The 24,909-nt window shown below is 42.9% G+C and overlaps 1 protein-coding gene across 1 annotated transcript in view; it reads right to left on the bottom strand.

The window, feature by feature from the left end:
- The window catches only part of CCNK (cyclin K), a 421,050-nt gene that overhangs the window by 323,548 nt on the left and 72,593 nt on the right, over positions 1-24,909 (bottom strand). The window contains exon 3 of the mRNA XM_044074606.1: positions 19,782-19,863. Coding sequence (XP_043930541.1) covers positions 19,782-19,863 — 82 coding nt within the window. The remainder of the gene's footprint in view (positions 1-19,781; positions 19,864-24,909) is intronic.

Below are 24,909 nucleotides of genomic sequence, written 5' to 3'. Positions count from 1 at the left end.
AATCTTATGTTGCAAAGGCATATTGGCAGCTGAATAGGCAAAGGTGATGCAATCAAATAACCATTTAGACAGAGTTGTTTTAGCCACTGGTCTCCCTTTTCTGGAGTCTGAGAATGAAACAAAAAGCTGGTCTGATTTCCTGAAATCTTTTGTTCTATCCAAATAAAATCTGAGCTGTCTGGTGAACATCAGGTTTGTGCAGCATATACTCTTAAATTGTTAGAATAATTGGGGAAGAAAACTGGCAAATCAATAACTTGGTTGAGATTAGTTTCAGTGCAAACTTCTAAGTGAAACTCTGTCAGCATGAAATATCAAATAGGGAGGCTTGATGGATAAAGCCTGAAGCTCTGACACTCTGCAGGCAGAAGTGATAGCTAACAGAAAGATGGTCTGCCAAGATAAAAATTTGAGATCACAACATGATCAAATGGCGGAAGAATTATACGCGAGAGCATAACATTTAGATTCCATGGAGAATAGGGAAATTTCACAGGTGGCCTAATATGAAAAGTCCCTTTGAGAAATGCTTTGGATAACTTGAGACATGATATTCAAACCTTCAAGTCCAAGATGAAAATTAGAAATAGCAGCCAACTGAACCTGAACTGTTGCTGCCGTAGCTCCTTTGCTGAAAATTATAGTCAAGAATTCTAATATGGAAGCCACAGGAGATTGGTAAGGATCAATATTATTTTTAGAGGCCCATACAGAAAATTTATTCCATTTGCTTAGATACAGCTTTCTGGTAGAAGATTTAGGAGAGGACAAAAGTATCTGTTTTATGTCTCATTGGAAAGGTTATGAAACATGGCTATGATGGGAACTGGAGCAGCCAAGCTGTCAGCTTCAGGGACTGCAAAGAAGGATGAAGGTCCTCCCCATGGATGTGCCAGAAGGTCTGGAACTGGGTCCAGGATCCAAGGATCCTCCACAAGATGAGGTCGAAGGAAGGGGAACCAAATCTGACAAGGCCAGTGAGGGGCTATAAGAATGATGGTCCTTCCCAGGGATTTTGTTTTCTGTAGAACTTTGGGCATCAACAGGATTGGTGGAAATGCATAGAGGAGACCCAGAGGCCAATCATGTACAAGTGCATCCCTTGGGGCTTCTCCCGGAGGGGGGAAATCAGGGCAAAGTAGCTTTGGCATTTCCTGTTCATGTGACTGGCAAAAAGGTCGCATCAAGGCCGGCCCCACCTGTGGAATATCCTGTCCGCAACTTCTTTCTTGAGGGACCATTCGTGGGGCAACAAGATTACCCTGCTCAGTTTGCCTGCTATCGTGTTGGATCTCCCCAGGATATGCATTGCCAACAGAAAGCGCTGGGTGGAAACAGCCCACTGCCAAACTCTGAGAGCCTATCGACAAAGGGGATAAGATCTGGTTCTTCCTTGTTTGCTCAAATACCAGACCACCGGCATGTCTGTCTGAATCGCAATCATGCCCAGAGGAAGAGAGTCCTGAACGTACTGCAACGCCAAAAATACTGCTCTCATCTCTAGGACATTGATATGCAAATGTGTCTCCTGGTCGGTCCACGTGTCTTGGGCAGTCTTTCCCTGAGAATGCCCCCCCCCCACCCTAACAGGGAAGCGTCCGTGGTCACAGTGGCTGCTGGAGGGGGTAGCACAAATGGTTGTCCTGTCGTGACATGAGGTGAGGTCTGTGACGATTGGGGAGAGATGGGCGAAGGCTGCCAACCTAGTCAAATAGAATTTGATATATAATTCTGCCATTTGTAAATAAATGCAAAATACAGGCATGTTTTCTTGAATGTAAAAGAATATTGTGAAATGTGGAACTGCAAAATATGTGACAACATTGAACTCTACTGGCCCAGTGAAGCATGTTGTACCCTTTCATGTTAGAATTCGGCTCCAGGGTGGCTGGATGAAGATTTCATGCCCATTGTTTTAAGGCTAAAGTTTATGACTAGAATTTAGATGTGGAAGGTGCTTTATTGCTCTGGTTTCTGCGAGTATATATATGTGAAATGTCTTGTATTGTTGTAAGTTTCTGAGGAGGTGTTAGATTGCTAAATAATGCAGTTTGCCAGGTGTTAAGATAATGCAATATGAATACTGGGAAAACCTAAGTGTTAAAAATGATGTAATTTTGGGAGGGCCTTAGAGAGATGTTTGTTAGTAATGTTTAAATACTATTTCTCACAAGAGACTGGAAAGCATTTTGACTTTGGACATCCAACTTACCAGCACTCTGCCTTATGCTCACATGTAAGTTTTAGCACTGTGATTTCTTGTAGGAATAGTTAAAGCTAGTAAATATTAATTATGTATTTTTCTTTGAAATCAGACCTGTCCTACTGTATTATTTTAAGTTTCTCTGTGTTCTCTGTACTCTCAGATATCTCTGTGGTGTAGTAGTTTTGTCTTGTGTTTTAATTATTCATTATTAAATATTTTTAAAACCTTCTACCCTGTGGCTGATTTGTGTAGAGATAAGCTTTAGAGTACATTGCATATTTATAGAGATTATTGTAATAGGCAACTCTAAAGTAAGCCTTGATTGTTAGTTATACTATCATTGGATATTAATATTGCACAGTAATAACTGGACACCCTTTTAAGGGCCTTTTAGTAGCTGATACTATTAACTGGGTGGTGGCAGTAATTACTACTGTATATTTTGGGTAAAGGGGCACAGTTGGAGAATCTGTGTCACCCTTTCCCAGGAGTGTCTGTGAAGTTGTATAAATACTTATCTCAAAGTGTGTGTGTGTGGTGTGTCAGCTACTTGGTAGGGACAAGAAGCACTGGTTGGACAGAGAGGGTACTGGAGGTTTTACCTTGCCCAGTTAGGCTGAGACCTGGAACCTATAGCTGTGCCAGTGGGGAGTCTTAGTGAGCAAAGTTCAAAGGACAAAACCACCACTGTAACAGGTACAAGCACACAAAATCTGAAGGTAATGCTACTCAATGCTAGAAGTCTAAACCTCAAAATGCACTCTCTCGAGGCACTCCTAAAAATGGAGAACATCGATATTTGTGCAGTAACTGAGACCTGGTTCAAGGCTCCAGAGAGCACCCCTACAATACCAGGCTACAACTCTTACCACACTTTTCGGCCACCAAACCAGGACCAAAACACTAAAGGTGGAGGAGTGTCAATACTCACCAAGGATATTCACACCACCAGGCTAGTTGCCCAACACAATGCGTCTGAAATTCTCCTGGTGCAACTAACACTAGGTAAGACTGCAATCCAAACTGTAGCTTGCTACAGATCTCCCAAGATTCTCACTACACCTTTCTAAACATACTGGAAAATATTAAGATAGAACCAAACACCCTAATACTGGGTGATTTTAACTACCCTGCCATTAACTGGGAAAACTACTCATGTACCAACACCTTTGCCCGACGGTTCTTGGAATTCATAAATTCCAACACCCTGGATCAGCTAATACATACTCTCACCAGGGGCTCCAATATCCTAGTCATTACCAACATGGGAAATCGATGCTCCACACCTATGGTCACCCCCTCGTTAGTCATGTCTGACCATAAGCTAATCACCCTTAACATCCACATCCCACCCCCTCCCCCCAGTAAGGAAACCTCCATAAAAAACTTCTCCAAAGCCAACTTCATGCTACTCAAGTCAGAACTGACAAACTTCATGACATCCATGCAGACGGGAACTGAAAGTTCAACTGTTGAATCCTACACTAAGGCACTGTACGAGCACATCCACTCATGTATGAATCGTGCCATCCCAAATAAAACCAAGATGCTCTCATCCAAAAAAAGGAAGCCAATCTGGTGGGTCCCCTGCCATAAACAAACTTTACAACAAAAGGAAGAAACTGTTGCAGAAAAGAGGAAAATCCCAGGATGCAAAAAACTCCCTTACCAGCCTCAGTAAGGAACTGAGATCCCTCATAACATCCTCCAAAGCTAGTTACGAAAATAAAATTGCCAAAGATTCCAAAGACAACCACAAGGCATTCTATAACTATGTCAAGAATCTAAATGTCAGTGCTCAGATCTGCTCTGAGCTAAAACAGAATGGCATTAAATATACTGATCCCAAGGATATTGCCAATATCTTGGCAGATCGATTCAGTGCCAACTTCACCCCCCTCTCACCCCCTAAATGGCCCATCTCAATACCGGAAGATTGCCAAATTCCGGTAATAACAGCCACACAGGTAAAAAACGCACTCTCCAAAGCTAAGAATACAACATCCATGGGACCAGATGACATCCCGGGCTGTGTACTACATGAACTACAATATGAACTGGCACCTCACCTAAGTGTCATGTTTAATCATAGCCTCACCTCAGGTTTCGTGCCCAATGAGTGGCACAGAGCTACAGTTATCCCACTTCACAAGGGGGGATCCACCTTGGATCCCGGTAACTACTGTCCCATCAGTCTGACAAGCCTTATCTGCAAGGTCATGGAGCGTATTATCATGGAACTTATAAACAAAGACATTGGCAACCTTCACACACTGGACCCCACCCAGTTTGGGTTCGTGAAGGGCCGATCTTGGCTCCTGAACCTGATTGACTTCTTTGAATCAGTCTCCAGAGCCATGGACAAGGGTAAGGTGGTTCACACAGCCTATCTAGACCTTGCCAAGGCCTTTGACACCATCCCCCACTCTGGAATCACAGATAAACTTACTAAACTGGGCATTAATCCCTACATCACCCAATGGGTTGCTAACTGGCTTACTGATAGAATCCACACTATAAAAGTAGCCGGCTCCAAATCCAGCTCCAGACAAGTGACAAGTGGAGTACCTCAGGGTTCAGTCCTGGGACCGCTCTTGTTTGGCATCTACTTCTCTGAAGTACAGACCAACACTAAGGGACTCTGGCTAACAAAGTTCACAGATGACAGCAAACTGGGAGCCATTATTGAATCCCCAAATGATGTGGATACTCTACAAAAGGGCCTTACAGAAACAGATGCTTGGTGCCAGAGCCATGGGCTCAAGCTCAATGCCAAGAAATGTATAGTTATCCCCTTTGGGAAAAAACATGTATCCATGAATTACCATATAGGTGACAGTACACTAAACACCGAAAGTGTGATAAGAGACTTAGGAACACAGGTGGACAGTGGTCTCGTCTTCGATAACCACAACAGTCAGGAAATCCTTCTATATGGCACATCTCATCACTCAGGGCTTTTCATCCAGAAAAAAGGAGGTCATTGTCCCACTGTACTCATCCCTCATTAGACCCATTATAGAATACAACGCCCCATTTGGTATGTACCTCTCAAAACATCTGCAACAACTGGAAAGGCCGCAGAAATACCTCACTAAAAGAATCACAGGCCTAAAGCAGATGCCCTATGCTGGCCGCCTTAAAAAACTCCAGCTATACTCTGTCGCATATCATCTACTCAGAGGCAATCTCTGCTTAACATACAAGGCCATGTCAAACCCAGAGCTGTTGGACATGCTACACTTAAAGAAATCCCAATCTCTCAGAGCCACACGCTCCAGGGATCTAAACCTTGTCATCACAATAAACAAAACATGCTGGAAGGATAGGTTCCTGACCCCAGAGACTCCCCAGACTCTGGAATAGATTGCCCATACATGTTAAGCAGAGTGCCTCTTTGGCCCTCTTCAAAAGGAACATTGACGATTGGATGGGAGAAAGGAAATTCATCCCGGGGATCACGTCAGTCGCCCTGTTAGACAGGGGTCCAGGGAAGTAAAGTGTGGGAAGAAATAGCCAGGGAATTGTTATGGCTAGGCTTGTATAGGCCCTAGGGCTGATAGCCTAGTACCAACCTATGAACCTATGAATCTGGCAAGCAAGTGAGCAACCAGCCCCAGACTGACTGATCTCTGTGTGCACTTAAGGGAAATTGTACTTTACTGTGTGTATTGGTTATCCTTTCCTCTTCTAGGAGATGACCTCCCTGGTGTCAGTGGTGAGGATTGAGGCTCCTTGATTGCTGGGCCAGGGCACAGTCATCACAAGTGTTTGGCAGTGGTGGGATCTACTTCACATACTAAGTGGCTTGTAGTGGTGTGGGTGGAGTGAATTCCTGTAGCTTATGTACAGTGATCTCTAAAAGTGTTGTTTTGTACTCTAAAACAGCCATGCAGTGTATACTCAGAGCTCAGATCACAATTGTTTTATTTCTTTTGTTAGCTTAGTGTTAGTCAGGGTGAGCAAGCAGCATGTCAGCAGAAGAGTATGGAAAGCTGACAAGGAGCCAGCTTGTGGAGGTGTGCCAGGCTAGGGGACTGGTGCATGGAAACCTGACTAAAGCAGACCTGATTGCAGCCTTGGTTACAGCTGCATCAGAAAACGGCAGCCTGGAGGACAATCAGACTGACAGTGGAGATACAACATCTTCGGAGAATGGACAGCTCAACCTTTCTGCAGTGGACTTAAAAATCCAGCTGGAGCTAAAGAGACTTGAGTTTGAGGCCAGCTGTATGGAACTAGAAGCAGCCAAGAAAATGAGGAGTCTACAAGCTGAGGAAAATGAATGGCAGAGGAGGCATGAGAGGGAAATGCTGACTCTTTGCCAGAGTCATGGAGGTAATGGGGAAGGGAGTAACTGGACCCCAAAAGCACAAAAGGTCAGTAAATTTCTTCCACAGTTTAACGAGGGGGATAATTCTGATATTTTCATTCATATGTTTGAGCGGTATGTAAACAGTATGAAGTTGACCAAAGGCTCTGGGTACAGTTCCTGACCCCCTTACTCCACGGTAAAGCTGTAACTTCTTTAGCAAAAATGCATGATACTGACTGTTTTGATTATACTGCTGTAAAAAGACACTTATTAGCATGTTTTGAGATAACACCTGAAATGTATAGGAAACAGTTTCATGAGCACAGACGCAAGGCAGATGAAAATGTATGTGAATATGTTGTTGAACTGAGCACTTATTTTCATAGCGGGGTGAGTGGATGTCAGGTCACCACTTTTGAAGGGCTGGCAAACCTTTTGGTAAGGGAACAAGTCTTTAGCACTTGGCTTGAGGACATGAGGATCTGGTTAGCTGATAAACAGTATGCTACTTCAGTGGAGTTGGGGAAGAAGGGAGACCTATACCTAGCAAGCAGGGCAGCCCTGCAGAGGAAAGGGACCCCCAGTACTGCTCATGGGTCTAAAGGAACCCATGGTGGGCAGCACAGACTGCCCCAACAGAATCCACCAGTAGCAGGGGAAGCCACTAGTCCAGGTACACGTCCAGTAGCTAGGGTTAAATGTTTTGAATGCAACCAGTGGGGCCATGTGGCATACAGATGTCCACGGAGGCAAGGTGGGGAACCAAAGGTGAGGGAGCCAGTAAGTGGGAAATACAAAATGCCAACAGTGTGTTGTCTTCAGACAACAGGGGTATGGAACTACTATCCTGCAGATGTCCTGAGAGGGAAGGATTTAGATGAGGCAGTACCATGTACTTATGCAGTTACATGCAGTAAGGCTAGGAGACAAGCATGTGGGTCTGGTAGCCTGGGGGAAACCCAGACAGACTGCATATTTGCAGCCAGGACTGCTGAGGTGGTTACTTCAGGGAGTGAGCTACGCTATAGCAGTGAGATTGAATGTGAGCCACAGCTGCTTGTGGGTACTGATGTTCCCTTGCACAGGGTAATTGCAAAGGTAGAGGTGAGTAGTAGTACCCAGGCTGACTGCGAGGCACCATTGTCAGAGGATGCCAGACTTCATGTGGAAGGGGAGCTGGGAAGGTTTACAAGGAGAGACTTGAGACAGGCTCAGCTCTCAGACCCTAGATTGCAAAGCCTGAGACAGGTAGCTAGGAGGCACCGGATTCTCAAGGGAAGGGGGAATCTGTATACTGGAACAAAGGGTTACTGTACACAGAGTGGACCCCTGAGGAAGGGCTAGAAGGTGAGAGCGTACAGCAGCTGGCAGTGTCTAGAGCTTACCGTCTGGCGCTTCTAGCCATAGCCCATGACATTCCGTTTGCAGGTCATATGGTCATAAAACGTACAAAGAGGCGTATTATGCAAAACTTCTATTGGCCTGGAATTTCCAGAGCTGTAACAGGGTACTGCAGGACCTGTGAGCCGTGCCAAAAGGTAGGCAAGGTAGGAGACAAGGTGAGAGCTCCTTTGATGCCTTTGTCTGTGATTGAGGAGCCATTTCAGAGGGTAGTAATGTATATTGTGGGTCCTCTGAGCACCACAAGTTCCACAGGGAAAAAGTATATCCTAGTGATTGTAGATTATGCTACATGATACCCTGAGGCCGTGGCCTTGTCCTCCATTGAGGCAGAGAAGGTGGCAAATGCTGTGCTAGAGATTTTCAGCAGGGCAGGTTTCCCAAAGGAAATACTGTCTGACAGAGGTGCCAACTTTATGTCAGACCTGCTGGCTTGTCTGTGTAAGTCCTGTGGGGTGAAGCACATGAAGACCACCCCCTACCATCCCCAGATTAATGGTCTTGTTGAGAGGTTAAACTCTACAATCAAGTCCATGCTACGGGCATTTGCAGATCAGTTTGAGAGGGAGTGGGACAAACATTTGCCCCATCTGTTGTTTTCTTACAGACAGGTTTCCCAGGAATCCACATTTTTTTCACCCTTTCAGTTGCTGTATGGGCATAAGGTGAGGGGACCTCTAGATTTAATTTGAGATGAGTGGGAAGGTGAGTGTGAGTCTCACAAGGAGTCTGTTGTGGCATATGTCCTGAACCTCAGGACAAGGCTCAGGGAACTCATGGGCATGGCCCAGGAGAACCTGGCAGAAGCCCAACAACAGAAAAAGGTGTGGTATGACAAGAATGCTCGAGCTAGAGAGTATGCTGTAGGGCAGCAGGTGATGGTTCTCATTCCTGTCAGACACAACAAGTTGCAGGCAGCTTGGGAGGGACCCTACAAAGTGGTAAGAAAGGGAAGTGATGTTAACTACATGGTGGAAGTGCTAGGCAGATGGCAGGGGCAAAAATTGTACCATGTTAACATGATGAAACCTTACCATGATAGGGAGGCCCTTGTGCTGAGCATTTGCAGTGGATTGCAGGAGGAGTCTGAGGGAGATCTGGGGACTGATCTCCTCAGTGAGGCTCGGGCTTGACACCTCGGTGGAAGGGGTAGCAATGTCCCAGCAGCTATGTCCTACCCAGATTCGAGAAATCCGAGCAGTGTTGCAGGAGTTTGGGGGCATGTTCACTGGAAAACCAGGGAGCACCCACCTGGTGCAGCACCTGGTGGATACAGGACCCCAAAGGCCTATCAGGCATGCCCCTTATAGGGTGCCTGAAAGATTCAGACTCTGAGGGAAGAAGTACTTAGATGTTGGAACTAGGGGTGATTCAAAAGATGTTGGAACTAGGGGTGATTCAAGAGTCCAACAGTCCCTGGGCCTCACCAGTGGTGTTGGTGCCAAAGATGGATGTCAGCAACATGTTCTGTGTGGATTACAGAAAATTAAATAGTCACACAGAGTCGGATGCTTGCCCCATGCCTAGGACAGATGAGGCCCTAAAGCAGCTGGGTGGGGCCAAGTATCTTACAACCATTGATCTTACCAAGGGTTACTAGCAGGTGCCCTGGACTCCCAGTGCTAGAGAGAAGTCAGCCTTTGTGACTCCTTTTGGCTTGTATGAGTTCACAAAGATGCCCTTTGGGATGAAGAATGCCCCAGCGACTTTCCAGAGGCTTGTAGATCATATCTTAGCAGGAGCATGAGGGTTTGCCCTTGCTTATTTGGATGATACTGCTATCTACATCCATTCCTGGCAGGAGTACCTTCAGCATGTCAGGGAGGTGCTGGGCAGACTACAGAGGGCAGGGTTGACCATTAAGCTGAGCAAATGTCAGGTGGGTATGGCAGTGGTCTCCTACCTAGGACATAGAGTGGGAAGTGGTAAGATAAGGCCAGAGCCTGCCAAAGTGGAAACTATTCAGGCATGGCCTGCACCTGTTACCAAAAAGCAGGTGAGGGCATTCTTAGGGACAGCAGGGTACTACAGAGAGTTCGTGTCCAATTATAGTACCATAGCTGCTCCCCTCATAGACCTGACAAGGAAGAACAGGCCAGATAAGGTAGTGAGGACCCCAGCATGTGAGCAGGCATTTCAGAAGCTTAAGGAAGCTTTGGGAGGACCCCCTGTGTTAGCCAGTCCAGACTACAGCAAAGAATTTGTTGTGCAAGTGGATGCTTCAAACTATGGGGTGGGGCTGTACTTAGCCAGATTTCTTCAGAGGGAGAAGAGCACCCAGTGGTTTATCTCAGTCATAGGCTCCAACCCAGAGAGGAATGCTATGCAGTGGTAGAAAAGGAATGTCTAGCCATAGTGTGGCAACTACAAAAACCTCAGCCTTATCTGTATGGAAGAAAATTCACTGTGATGACCGATCACAACCCACTAACATGGTTAAACAGAGCCAGTCAGCAAAATGCCAAGTTGCTAAAATGGAGTTTAGGGTTGCAAGCATATATGTCAGTACAGCACCGCACCACAGTGGGAGTAGCAATGCCAATGCAGATGGGCTCTCAAGACAGGGAATGGGGTGAGGTACACCCAGATAGACCGGACATTCTCAAGTGATGTTTATCAAGGGGCACTTGAAAAACTTGCTCGAGTTCCTCGGAGGGGAAGAGATATGATAATTGGGGAGAGATGGGCAAAGGCTGCAAGCCTAGTCAAATAGAATTAGGTATATAATTTTGGCATTTGTAAATAAATGTAAAATACAAGCCTGTTTTCTTGAATGTAAAAGAATATTGTGAAATGTGGAACTGCAAAATATGTGACAACATTTCACTCTACTGGCCCAGTGAAGCAGGTTGTACCCTTTCATGTTAGAATTCGGCTCCAGGGCGGCTGGATGAAGATTTCATGCCCATTGTTTTAAGGCTAAAGTTTATGACTAGAATTTAGATGTGGAAGGTGCTTTACTGCTCTGGATTCTTGTATTGTTGTAAGTTTCTGAAGAGGTGTCAGATTGCTAAATAATGCAGTTTGTGGCCTGAGAACTCAGACCAGGTGTTAAGATGATGCAATATAAATACTGGGAAAACCTAAGCATCTAAAATGATGCAATTTTGGGAGGGCCTTAGAGACATGTTTGTTAGTAATGTTTAAATACGATTTCTCACAAGAGGCTGGAAAGCATTTTGACTTTGGACATCCAACTTACCAGCACTCTGCCTTATGCTCACATGTAAGTTTTAGCACTGTGATTTCTTGTAGGAATAGTTAAAGCTAGCAAATATTAATTATGTATTTTTCTTTGAAATCAGACCTGATCACCAACCTACCCCTCAACCAATCAGGTTTACAATTACTTATGGTAGGAATTCGGACAGTCTAATTCAGAGTATCAACAGACATTGGAACCTACTACTATATGACAATGATTTGTCTACCATTGTTCCTGATCAATGCCTTTTTTCTTTTAAGAAAGGCAGAAATCTGGGCAGTCACTTTAGCCATTACAAACATACACATGATACAGGTCTTCCAGAACCAATACAAACTACTCTCACTGGCAGTATACCTGTAGGATGCTATCCCTGCGGACATTGCACCAATTGTAATAAAATTTCCAAAACGAAAGAATTTACTAGTAGAAATTCTGCTACTGTATACAACATCAAATTCTTTGCTAATTGTAGCTCTGATTGGGTAGTCTATTTAGCCACATGCACATGTGGGGCATTCTATATAGGTCAAACTTCTAGACCATTAAGACTAGGAATCTCAGAGCACATTAGCAACATTAAAAAAGGCAGAATACATAATGCTTTATACAAACATCAGCAAACACATCCTACAGCTACCTTCTTTTTTACAATTATTGATATTATTCATGGTAAAAAAGTGAATAAAACAGGTTGGCATTCTTTATTGAACTCTAAAGAGAAAAAATGGATCATTAAGTTAGGTGGTTTATTTCCACCAGGTTTAAATGACAAGCTTTAGGTTTATCCAATCATCTTTGTTTGCAGTGTATTTAAGGACAGCATTGAATCTGCTAGTTTCACACTGAGGAAGGCTGTGTATAGTTAACCAGCCGAAACCGGTCTGTGCACCATTCTTTGCTGTTTTTTGGATTATGGTTTTCTACCAATAAAAGTTTATTCTTTATTGGGTCAAGTTTTGCTGGCTTCTTTCTTTTTTGTCTCTTTGGATTACCTATTGAGCCGTGCAGTTGCTTTCGTGCATGCTTCATATTTGATACAGTAAATACGATTTCTCACAAGAGACTGGAAAGCATTTTGACTTTGGACATCCAACTTACCAGCACTCACATGTAAGTTTTAGCACTGTGATGTAGTAATAGTTAAAGCTAGTAAAGATCAATTAGGTATTTTACTTTGAAATCAGAGCTGTCCTACTGTATTATTTTAAGTTTCTGTGTGATCTCTGAACACTCAGATATCTCTGTGGTGCAGTAGTTTTGTTTTGTGTTTTAATTATTTATCATTAAATATTTTTAAAACCTTCTACCTGTGGCTGATTTGTGTACAGATAAGCTCTAGAGTACACTGCATATTTATAGAGGTTATTGTAATAGGCCACTCTAAAGTAAGCCTTGACTGTTAGCCATGCTACCATTGGATATTAATATTGCACAGTAATAACTGGACACCCTTTTAAGGGCCTTTTAGTAGCTGATATTATTAACTGGGTGGTGGCAGTAATTACTACCTTATAGTCTTGGTAAAGGGGCACAGTTGGAGAATCTGTGTCAGCCTTTCCCAGGAGTGTCTGAGAAGTTGCATAAATACTTATCTCAAAGTGTGTGTGTGGTATGTCAGCTACTTGGCAGGGACACGAAGCACTGGTTGGACAGAGAGGGTACTGGAGGTTTTAGCTTGCCCAGTTAGGCTGAGACCTGGACCCTATAGCTGTGCCAGTGCCAGTGGGGAGTCTTATTGGGGACCTGGCAAGCAAGGGAGCAACCAGCCCCAGACTGACTGTGATTTCTGTGTGCACTTAAGGGAAATTGTACTTTACTGTGTGTATTAGTTATCCTTTCATCTTCTAGGAGACGACCTTCTTGGTGTCAGTGGTGAGGATTGAGGCACCTTGATTGCTGGGCCAGGGCATGGTCATCACAAAGTCAACCACCACTGAAGGTCCTTCTTGCAAGAATTTGTGATCATTATAGTGTGATTCATGGGTAGCTCTTGGCAAGACCATTGAATGAACAACAGCCATTGAAGAACCCGTATGTCCATCCGAGCTAGTGGTATGGCTAGAATTGCTGCTGCCATCATGCCTAACACTTTCAGAACTTCCAATGCTGGTGCTTTGTCTTTTGATAACAGGATGTTGACGAATGAGAAGGACTCTTTCCATCGGAAGTCTTAGAGGGGTGGTGGTGGTGTCCAACTCTGCCCCGATAAAATGGTGACAAGGCAGATTTTTCTGAGTTGATTGTAATGCCCAGATGATTGCAGAGTGACAGAGTGGACTCCCTGGCCTGAATGAGTTGATGCCTGGTGGTGGCGGTAAGGAGCCAATCGTCTAGGTACAGAAAAACCTGGAATCCTAGATGCCTCAGGTGAGCAGTGACCACTGCCATGCATTTGGTGAACACTATGGGGGCTGTAGTGAGACCAAAGGGCAGAGCTCGAAACTGGTAATGATTGGCTCCGAGCTGGAAGCGCAGGTGATCCCTGGATGGCCTGGCCATTTTTATGTGGTAGTAAGCATCTTTGAGATCTATAGAGCACATCCAATTCATACCTGTGGAAGCATGGAGGTGTTTAGGTGAAATGGCAGTGGAGTTTTTAATCAGATTGTTTAATGAAATCTTGGAAAGTGAGAGGATGCCTGAGGAATGGAGAAAAAGTGTTTTGGTACCGATTTTTAAGAATAAGGGTGATGTGCGGAGCTGTAGTAACTACAGAGGGATTAAACTGATCAGTCACAGCATGAAGTTATGGGAAAGAGTAGTGGAAGCAAGGTTAAGAAGGGACGTGATGATTAGTGATCAGCAGTATGGTTTCATGCCAGGAAAGAGCACTACAGATGCAATCTTTGCTCTGAGAGTGTTGATGGAGAAGTACAGAGAATGTCGGAAGGAGTTGCATTGTGTTTTTGTAGACTTAGAGAAACCATATGACAGGGTACCTAGAGAGGAGTTGTGGTATTGTATGAGGAAGTCAGGAGTGTCAGAAAAGTATGTAAGAGTGGTACAGGATATGTACGAGGGTAGTGTGACAGCGGTGAGGTCTGCAGTGGGAGTGACGGATGCATTTAAGGTGGAGGTGGGGTTACATCAAGGATCAGCTCTGAGCCCTTTCTTATTTGCAATGGTGATGGACAGGTTGACAGACAAGATCAGACAGGAGTCCCCGTGGACTATGATGTTTGCAGATGACACTGTGATCTGTAGTGAGAGTAGGGAACAGGTGGAGGAGACCCCGGAGAGATGGAGATATGCTCTAGAGAGAAGAGGAATGAAGGTCAGCAGGACTAAGACAGAATATATGTGCGTGAATGAGAGGGAGGATAGAGGAATGGTGAGGATGCAAGGAGTAGAGGTGGCGAAGGTGGATGAGTTTAAATACTTGGGGTCAATAGTTCAGAGTAACGGTAAGTGTGGAAGAGAGGTGAAGAAGAGAGTACAGGCAGAATGGAGTGGGTGGAGAAGAGTGTCAGGAGTGATTTGTGACAGACGAGTACCTGTAAGAGTGAAAGGGAAGGTATACAAGAGGGTAGTGAGACCAGTATGTTATATGGGTTGGGGACAGTGGCATTGACAAAAAGGCAGGAGTTTGAGCTGGATGTGTCAGAATTAAAGATGTTAAGATTTGCACTGGGTGTGACGAGGGTGGACAGGATTAGGAATAAGTATATTAGAGGGTCAGCCCAAGTTGGAAGGTTTGGAGACAAAGCCAGAGAGGCACAATTACGTTGGTTTGGACATGTGCTGAGGAGGGATGCTGAGTATATTGGGAAAAAGATGCTAAGGGCGAAGCTACCAGGTAACAGGAAAAGAGGAAGGCCTAAGATAAGGTTTATGGATGTGGTGAGAGAGGACATGCAGGTGGTTGGTGTGACAGAGCAAGATGCAGAGGACAGGAAGAAATGGAAACGGGTGATCTGCTGTGGCGACCCCTAACGGGAACAGCTGAAAGAAGATGATGATGATGAGAGCACATCCAAGTGTCTTTCCCTAAAAAGGAAGTATATACTGAAGTGTGACCATCCGAAACTTCTCTTTCTTTACGTATTGGTTCAATCTGCTGAGGTCCAATATGGGTCTGCAGTCCCCTGTCTTCTTTGGAACCAAAAAGAATCTTGAGTAAATTCCGGATCCTGTTTGGTATGCTGGGACTGGTTGGATGACTCTTTTTGCTAGCAACGTTTGGACCTCTATAGTTGCCCGTTCCCTGGGTGGAACATCCGGGATTTTTCTTACGACTGGAGGGGGTGTGGTGAATGGAATGGAATGAAATACCCTCTGGAAATGATACTTTGTACTCTGTACCCAGATGCCTGGCTCAAAATGATACTAAGACAAGTGACCTCCGACTGCCTCCAGAGCAGGACAGTCGGGCTTCCTCTCAGGAGCGCTGGCAGGGCTTGCCAGAGAAGTGATCTTTGTCACCCTGGTGTTGTGGACCCCTCTCTGCCACGAGGGTGGTATCTTCCATTATTACCCCCTCCTCTGCCCCTGGAGGGGGGTTCACCATGTGTGTCCTGAAAGGCTCCTTGGGCTTTTCGGAACCACATTTTTCCTCCCCGTTGACCTTTGGGATAGGGTCAGGTAGGGGTGGAAAAATGGACCCCGATGGCAGACAGTCTTTCCGTCCTGTTCACACCTGGTTAAGGTTTCCTTCATTTTAGGCCTGAAAAGGGACGAACCATCAAAGGGAGTGTTCACAAAGGATGATTTGAAGGGCTCCACGAAGAAACATAAGCGCATCCAGGAATGTCTCCTAAGAGCGATTCCTGTAACTGTTTGCCCTACTCATTCCAACTGCTGCAAAGGATATGAGACGCATGGATGAGCTGTCAACAGAATTTAGGGTGGCAAGCTGGGTAGCAACTTTGTCGGAGGCCCCTGCAGCTACTTTTTCTGAAGAAGTTATTCATTTTTTGGATGTACGGATAAAACAGGAACAAAGTGGCTTTACAACTTCCTTATTTCGGAAAGAATGTTGGAGAAACAACATACTTGCGTAGGATAGTATGCATCTTAGACACACTTATAAAAATATAGTAAGAGGTCAAATAAGTAGAGCTTCGAGGTTATGCAGTAAAGATAGTGATTTTGAAGAAGAGCTTCAGAATATGAAATACATTTTTCAAGATAGAGGCTATGATGGAAAATTAATAAAAAAAGTAGTAAGTGAAGGTAATGTTCATAGAAAAGCAAAGTTAGCTCCTATAATGGAACATCATTCCTCTGGTGAGGAGAATATGAAAAAAGACAAGAAAGCAGCACCCCTTAGAATGACATTCCCTTATAGTAATAATGTACATGAAGTATGTGAGATAGTGAAGAAAAATTGGCACATACTCTTATCTGATGACAAAATGAAAGAAATAGTAGACAAGCAACCTAAATTTGGGTTTAGAAGAAATAAAAACCTGAAAGATATTTTAACACAAGAGAAGAAGAATCAGAGGAGAGAGGTTATCTGCCAAGTAGGTACAAGACAGTGTGGGCTATGTAAAGCATGTCCATTTATTAATAAGGAAACTTTATTTGAACATCCAGTTACTGGGAAACTGTATCATTTTAAAGCTAAATCCACTTGCAGAACTGTGAATATTATTTATATAGCTGAATGTCAACAATGTACAGCATTTTATGTAGGCAAGACCAACAATATGTTTAAAGTTAGGATTTTGCAACATCTTTCCTGTATACGGAATAAAAATATACATAATGCCCTCTACAAACACACAGAGGGCAATAGTGGTCATCAGTTTAAATTTAGAGCTATTTGTAATATTTCACTTAATAAAAGAAGGGGTAATATAGGTGATATTACTGAAAGAGAGGAAGTAAGGTGGATCATTGAGCTATTTGCTCATAGAACACCAGGACTTAATGAATATATTCCTATGAAACCCGCCCTCAGAGAAAGGAGGGTGCAATATAAGTTTTGATTGGCTAGTTTGAAGTAAATTGGATGTTTAAATACATAATTAATTGTTCTTTCCTTTGTCTGAAGAAGGGCAGTGCCCGAAAGCGCTTATATTTGTTCAATATTGCCTGTGAACAGTTTTTATTGTTTTATTTAGTTCTTAATTAAATAGTGTTTTACCTTGGACAGTGGTGGTCTGCACAGTTTATCAGTAAAGAATAAACGGCGAGATTGAACAACTTCACATGTATTGTTTTGCAAATTTTAGCTGGGCCCGGATGTTTTTCTGTGTAAGAAAAGGCTTCCGTCTTGCAACTGTACCCCATAGTCCAGACATATGGAGAATACAGGATACTGTTGTCACATGTAGTACACAACCAGTACTTGCCAGAAATTCCTGCAGTTCCTTCACTGTTGCTGTAGGTCTCTTGGCAGCCTCCCTGACCAGTTTCAGCGTCCCTGACCAGTTTTCATCTTGTCTTTTCAACAATTTTGGAGGGACGTCCAGTTCTTTGCAATGTCACTGTTGTCCCATATTTTCTCCATTTTTTGATGACTGTCTTCACTGTGTTCCATGGTATATCCAATGCTGTGGAAATTTTTTTTGTATCCTTCTCCTGACAGACACCTTTCAACAGAGATCCCTTTGATGCTTTGTAAGCTCTCTGCGAACCATGGCTTTTGCTGTAGCAGGCAACTAAGTAAATGTCAGGAAAACCCTACTAGGACAGCTGAACTTTATTTGGGGTTAATCAGAGTCTCTTTAATTGATGGGAGGTGTATACCCAAGAAGACTGACCGTTGTAATTAAATCAAAAGGTGCTTCAACAAAGTATTAGTTTAAGGGTGTGCACAATTATGCAACCAGCATATTGTATGTTTTTTATTTTTTTTATATTTTTTCCCCTAACAGATTTGTTTGTTTTTCAATTGCTTATACAGGTTGTAGGTCACATTAAAGGTGGGAAAAGTTTTGAAATGATTTATTGTAGTCTCATTTTTTTATATCACAAAAACCTGGCATTTTAACAGAGGTGTGTAATTTTTTTATATCCACTGTAAATGAGAAGGCAAAAGTGATTACAAAGTGAAAGATGTGATTCGTAGCACCATTATTTGAAAAAAAAATGCATAAATAACCAAAAACCTTTGAGATGATATGATCCACTCATACAGGATAATCCAAACAATTGAATACAATCAACATGGATTATATTGCAGAGGTCTCAAAGGGTACGATATTCCATGTCCTTATTTCTATGTAGTTAAGAAATGAAATGTTTCACAGCCACAGAACACAACCCAAGAATTACATTTATATAAAAAAGGTACATCAATTCCTTACACAGATAATGTTACAAAAATAAAAAGGACATTTAGCAAATGGTACTTTGCTTACAAACCTAAATTTTTTTTTTTTTTTTTTTTTTTTACTACAAGCCTGCTAAACTGGACTTCATACTACATATAACATTCATGTTATTCTATTTGATACACCTAATTAATGTAACTACTAAGAAAGCAGTCCTCTGACACTGGGCAATGCACAATAAGGACTACTGCACAGACCTGTAATGTAAGCTGAAGTAGGTTCATTAGGAAGCCCACCTTCAATTTTCTGACAACTAGCTACTAGAACCTATTTGGTAATGACAACATTTCAACAGGTCAAGTCACTTCAAATGACATGCAAGTGACAGACTACTACAACACAAAGAAAAACCTTGTCCTCAGTAGCTCTTCAGAAAGGACAGTGCCATACTACCAAATCTTTCTTTTGCTAGATATAAAACAAATGCTGCTGTTCTTCACAGTACCTTCATATATCACTCCAACATTCCGAGTGCTACTGTCCTTACTTTTTGACAAGGATCTCCCTAAGGTGAGCACATATGCATAAATAAATCAAATGCTGGCATTACATCTGGAAACCCAACCCAATGATCTGGAATATGGAGTTGCATAACAGAGTCTCTGAGCTCGTAATCAAGTTAGGCAGACAGTGCAAAGGACCACTTGAGGACTACTGAAAATTGGAATGTTATTACTTAGGATAATAACCCTTGCAGCTCCCATGGAAAATTGTTAAAATGAAGACATAAGAGTGAAATTACCTAAGCCTTCCTTTTTATAGAAAATGTGCTGCCTGTCCACAAATGGCTATGCAATGAGGGACAGTCTACCAACAACAAATTTTTGAAAATGCACACTCACCAACAGACTGTCTGGAAGATCTAACCTCATGCTAGAACAATTTTGAGCATTTCATACCAGGTCCTCATTAGTGAATCTATCACTGGATAGTAAACCCTTGCCTTTAATAAAGCTTCAATTCTAATACTGATAAATGCACATCCTCAGTTCTAATGCTAATGAATGCATCTTCAATAACACATTACATCAAATGGTTATGAATAGAAGTGTGTGGAAGGGGGGAACCAAAGCTGGACAAATTTAACTGGAGCCACAAAAAGCTTCAGGATGATATCCAAGCAAGCAACAGCATCAACACAACGGCATGAAAGGTGAAAGCAGCTAAAGGAAAACCACTCATTTTCAGACTGCTGACATGCAGACAACCTACAACATTCCTTCTGAAGCACCAGTCCCCATTATTCTAAAATCGACAAAGTCATAGCTGTTGGAATGCAGATATAACACAAATGGTATATACAACTGCTTATGTAGCAATGTCTGAAGTATAGAAACACTAATGGCAATACAAAGGAGTTCAACTTACATATCTTGGAAACTGTTTGAAAGAATGGAACATATAGAATCGATGAAAGTAAGTAATTCCTGTAGCCAAGGTATCATAATGTCTGTGCTAAGCATTAAGGAAATCCATACATTATATATGCTGTTTCACAACAGTTATAAATTTTAATTTCTGAAATGATCCCCACAAGGTATTGTTTCAAGCTAGTGTCCACTGTCAAAACAGAAACTAACAGGCAAGTTCTTAAATTATCTGCAATAAATTTTAAATAAAATATATAAATGTATATAGACACAACCCACACACATTACGTATTATATACACACACACACAACATGCATACAAGTATATACAATCAGGTATACAGATAAACATATACAGATAAATGCATGGCCAAACATTTCAATATTCTCATCCTATGGACCAGCTGAATGCCTCTAACAATGCATGCCATGACTTACTGGCTACACAAGTGCTCATTCTCTGTGCTTCCAGGTTACTTTTAAGCAATTAGCAATCCCCTTTCAGCATCTCAAGAACCTGCAATGATGACCTGGCACCCCACTGCTACAAAGTAGTGCATTAGTATGAACTGGTACATACAATCTCATCAGAGTTGGACAGTGAGGGAGAGAAGCCTGAAAATGGGCCTGGCACAGGTATTACTCTTAAATCTTTAAGTGGGGGGTACCCAGCTATAGCTCCAACTACCAAAGAGCATCAGACAAGATTCTGATGACTTGAATCTGGGCTGCACCTCTAGACCCTGGCAAGATTCTCCAAATAATCTCCTCCTCAATCGAGACCAACAGCCTTGCTGCATCTGCAGTGGGGGCAGAGACCAAGCAGCCTCATCCAGAGTTATGATGACCTGTGAATAAATGATTCAAAGAACAGCTATCAAGACCAGGCTGAATAGCTCAAGGCAGTCATTCAAGGCCAAGTCACTCCAAGAAGCTCCAGACTATGAAGACACAAACTCCCTGGAATGAACCCTCCACAAGTGTGAGATCCAGAGAAATACTGTTTTGTGTGGGTCACAAGTCATAAATCAGCATCTCTAGAAGTCAGTTGGAATGTGTGGCCTAGAGCTGCAACACACTGTGTTGGGCCTGCTCCTGTTTGACAACTACTTCTCAGAAAAAAAAAGACTAATGACAAAGGCCTTTGGGCTCACCAAGTTTACAGATGACTGTACATTGACAGCTATCAGCGATTCTCCCATGACACAAATCCTACAAGAGGGTTGGACACAGATGATTGGTGCCACAGCCACATAAAAATGCAAAGAAATGCATTGTAATGTCATTTGGGAAGTCTTCCACCCAAGTTAATTACTCCACTGATAAACACTCCTAAAAACTGACCCACTGGTTTAGGGATTTGGGAACATGCGCCGAAAGTAAGTTGGCCTTCAACAAACACACATCCAAGATGGTAATAAAATCATTCTACACTGCACAACTTATAAGCAAGGGTATGGCATCCAGATCCAAGGAAATTAATAGTACCACTCTACTCAGCCTTTATCTGACTCCTCATTGAATATAATGTCCCCTTTGGAATGTACCCAACCAGGCATCTGCAACAACTGGAACACCCTTAAAGGCTTCTCACCAGGAGAATTTAGTTTATTAATGCTCTGTCCCTACACAGATCGCCTTAAGGTCCGTCTCTTTACTTAGTCTCCTACAGGTTACAGACAGGGGATCTTTGTCTGCATATAAAAGGCATCTTCAGACCAAACTCTGATGAACCTCTTGCATATGCACAAAACAGACTGGAGAGACAGATACGTGTCTCAGATGATCCCTGCACTATGGAAGAGGCTCCCCATCCACGTGAAGTGGCATTCATACCTGACCCTTTTTAAGCAAAACTTTGATCACTGGATGGAAAATCGTAAAATTTACCCCTCGATCTGACCTCCAGGTTTTTGATGGACAGTGGCTGACATAAGCTAACTAATCCCAAACATACCAAACCCCCCCCCCAAACACAAACCCTTAGCTACCTCATTACTAACATTCCTCCACCATAAGGTGCCAATGTACTCAAGGACAAAACTGGGTTAGGTTGGGATGCACAGCTAGGTTTATAAAGACCCTGGTGTTTGACAGTCTAGCACAAACCTACGAACCACCAATTATCAACTGTTTCAAGCTTAATATTCAAATGTACCTAACAAAGACAATTTCACTGAAATGTCAAGTCCCCCCAACACACACGTGCACACAGATGCGCACACACACACACACACACACACACACACACACACACACACACACACACACACACACACACACAGATGTGCACACAAGCATTGCTTTTCCTTCTGTTTCATGCAACACCTAGCAAGCCACACAGAAACAAAATGATTTAACGGTTGCTTTTCTTTCATTCAGTCTCTACAAACCAATCTGCCTTTCTGTGAAATCCTGCTCATTCCACTCTGCTGTTTATCACATCCACTGCACTATGTACATATACATGCACTACAGTTGAAGCAATTTAATAAAAGGGATAGCTAAAAGCATCTACATCTGAAATACAACATACACATAAAGGTCAAACAAAATCAGTCAAAAGTAAAACATCAGCCAGAAATAAAACAAAATAAATGTGCTGCAAAACTGGTACAAACAGTACTCGCATACTGGTATTGTTAAACTCTGCTTGTTTTGCCTTAAAGTTATTCAACTTCTAGGTACTACTATGGGTAGGAAATGTATCTAATGAATACTTATCAGACTTTGAATACGTATCAAAGACTTTGTATTTTATGTATGTATGTGGTACACTAGTAAAGATCAAAACCATTTAAAAACATCCCCATGCCATCCTCCAGCCCTCCCTCAGATGCCATATACAAAACCCACAGTCATACAACCACAAAGATAAAAAGAATGATCAAGCCAAACTACCAATAGGAACCACACTGCCTTTTAATCACAGAGCTTACCAAAATGTGAAGACTGCAGAATGAAAGAAACCTATCTGACTACCTAGCATTTGCGTAAAACACATTACTCCTATCATATTTGTGAAAAATGTGCTCCATAGCTAAAACAGACATTTGCGTATTGGATCACTATATTTTTTGCTACCTGGGTGGCATCTGTCATCCAATTAATATGGTCCCAGGAATCAAAAGCAATAGATTCACATATCTGTCAGCATTTCTGCTCCCATTCTCCAATGCATTTATCTGAAAGAGTTTCAAATCAGGTGTGACTGTTCACTGCAGCCAGTCCAACCTTTAACTTCAATAGATAATGGAGTAACTGAGGTCTGCTGTACTCTGTTTCTGTAGGAATCAGAAAAAACATCAAGTATCGTTTAACCCTAGAGCATGCTTTACATATAGTAAAACAGTAGCATACAATCTCTATAAACACTGTTGCTAGAGAGCGATTTTATTAATAGCACCTCTGCCCCATGGGAAGGTTGACATCTTTCAATCCCCTGACATGTGCTGAATTGCCAAATAAGCCTTAAATGTTCATTTCATAGGTGCCCTCAATGACAGAATACACTGCCACTCCCAAACCAGGCAGTGTGTGTATTCCATTTTATTGGACAAGAATCACAAAGATTGCAAAACGTAACCCCACTTTGCAAGAATTCCAGATATTTACAAAAGTTAATGGCACAGCATGATAAATTCTGGAATTTATACAAGGTATTCCAGAATACAGGCAATATCTGAGCACGATGTAATACTGGAGAAAAAAAATCTAAGCTTGTTTACTGCCTTTCCTGTAACTAGTGTAGTCCAGATAGAGATTTGCTGTATCCAGGACTGTTTTGTATGTCTCTGAGGCCCCCCTAGAACTTTCTGTGTTGCAGGAACGCCTTCTAGCTTAGCAGTGGGAGTGGTAACCACTGGGTAGCCTATCTATCACAAGAAGAGTGGTTTCTGGTCCAGAAATTGTAGTTTATTGGCCGTTTGGGCATTTTTTCCATCTCTTTCAACTTTCTGGATTAAAAGCCCGTGTTTGTGCACCGTGCAGCAGCGCTCATCTAAGGTAAATTATTACCGGTGCCAGAAAGTTAGCTTTTCAATTTTCCCATTAGAACGAGCTTGTCCTTTTACCTCTTGCACTTCAATTAGCGTAATTGGCTAGCATTTTTACAGGCTTTTGTAGCATTTATTGTAGCACACTTAGGTGCTAACACTACCTGTTCCTACACAGTAACAGCACCAGTACTTATTAATTATGACCACCCTTCCTAGTATGATTGTAGGACAATTTCCTGTGCTTTCTCCTGCTAACCTGGTGCACTTGGGCATTCTGAGACAGTGTGGCAACTGTCTAATGTACACAGACAACCCTCTCCTCTTACCTTCCAACACTCATACCTGTGAGAGATGCACTTGTATCACCAAAATGGAAGCACTGCACGCTCCAACCAAGACCGGACTAGCTGGTCAAGAGGAGGTCAACACCTGCAACTCACTACATAGAACACACAGCCCTCCAAAACGCCAACCATCACAACCCAAACATAGAAACACAAACCATCTACCCACCTTCGCAGAGGCTCTCAATACAAATTTACCCAAACAACAGACACCCCCAAGACAGAAACGCACTCGACCATCACAACACAACACTAACCCCAGAACACATAACTCACCAACACAGTGTGCCCCTCAACCCAAACCCTTAAGGCAAAACACTCTGCTCAATGTACTAATCATAGGAGACTCAATTGTGAGGCACACTGATGTCCCACTCACTAGCCTGAACAAGGAGAAGGTAACATTCAGTTGTCTATCAAGTGCCAGGATCCACCACATAACACATGCACTCAGGTCACTCCACAACAAGTACAAATATAACTTGGTCATTGTCCATGTGGGTGTGAATAACCCGAGATGTACCTCCCTGGACTACATGAAGGGAGATGTGATGGAACTCTCGGATTATGTGGCCCAGGCAAGTATTACCCTAGCCCTCAGCAGAATGACACCACAGTACGAGCAGAAAATGTCAATGTTTCTGGTGTCATTCTAAAGGGATCCAGTATCTGTCTGCCTGGGACGATATGATTGGCAGACCTCGATGCTTTGCCAGAGACGGCCTGCATCTGTCACCCCTGGGATTCCAGGTACTGGCTAAGGCTCTTGCTACCCCTACAGTGC

The sequence above is a fragment of the Protopterus annectens genome, chromosome 6.part0 (genome assembly GCF_019279795.1).
Source record: "Protopterus annectens isolate FY-2018-M chromosome 6.part0, PAN1.0, whole genome shotgun sequence".
Classification (NCBI taxonomy): Eukaryota; Metazoa; Chordata; order Ceratodontiformes; family Protopteridae; genus Protopterus; species Protopterus annectens.
This window is presented reverse-complemented; position numbering and strand designations above follow the sequence as displayed.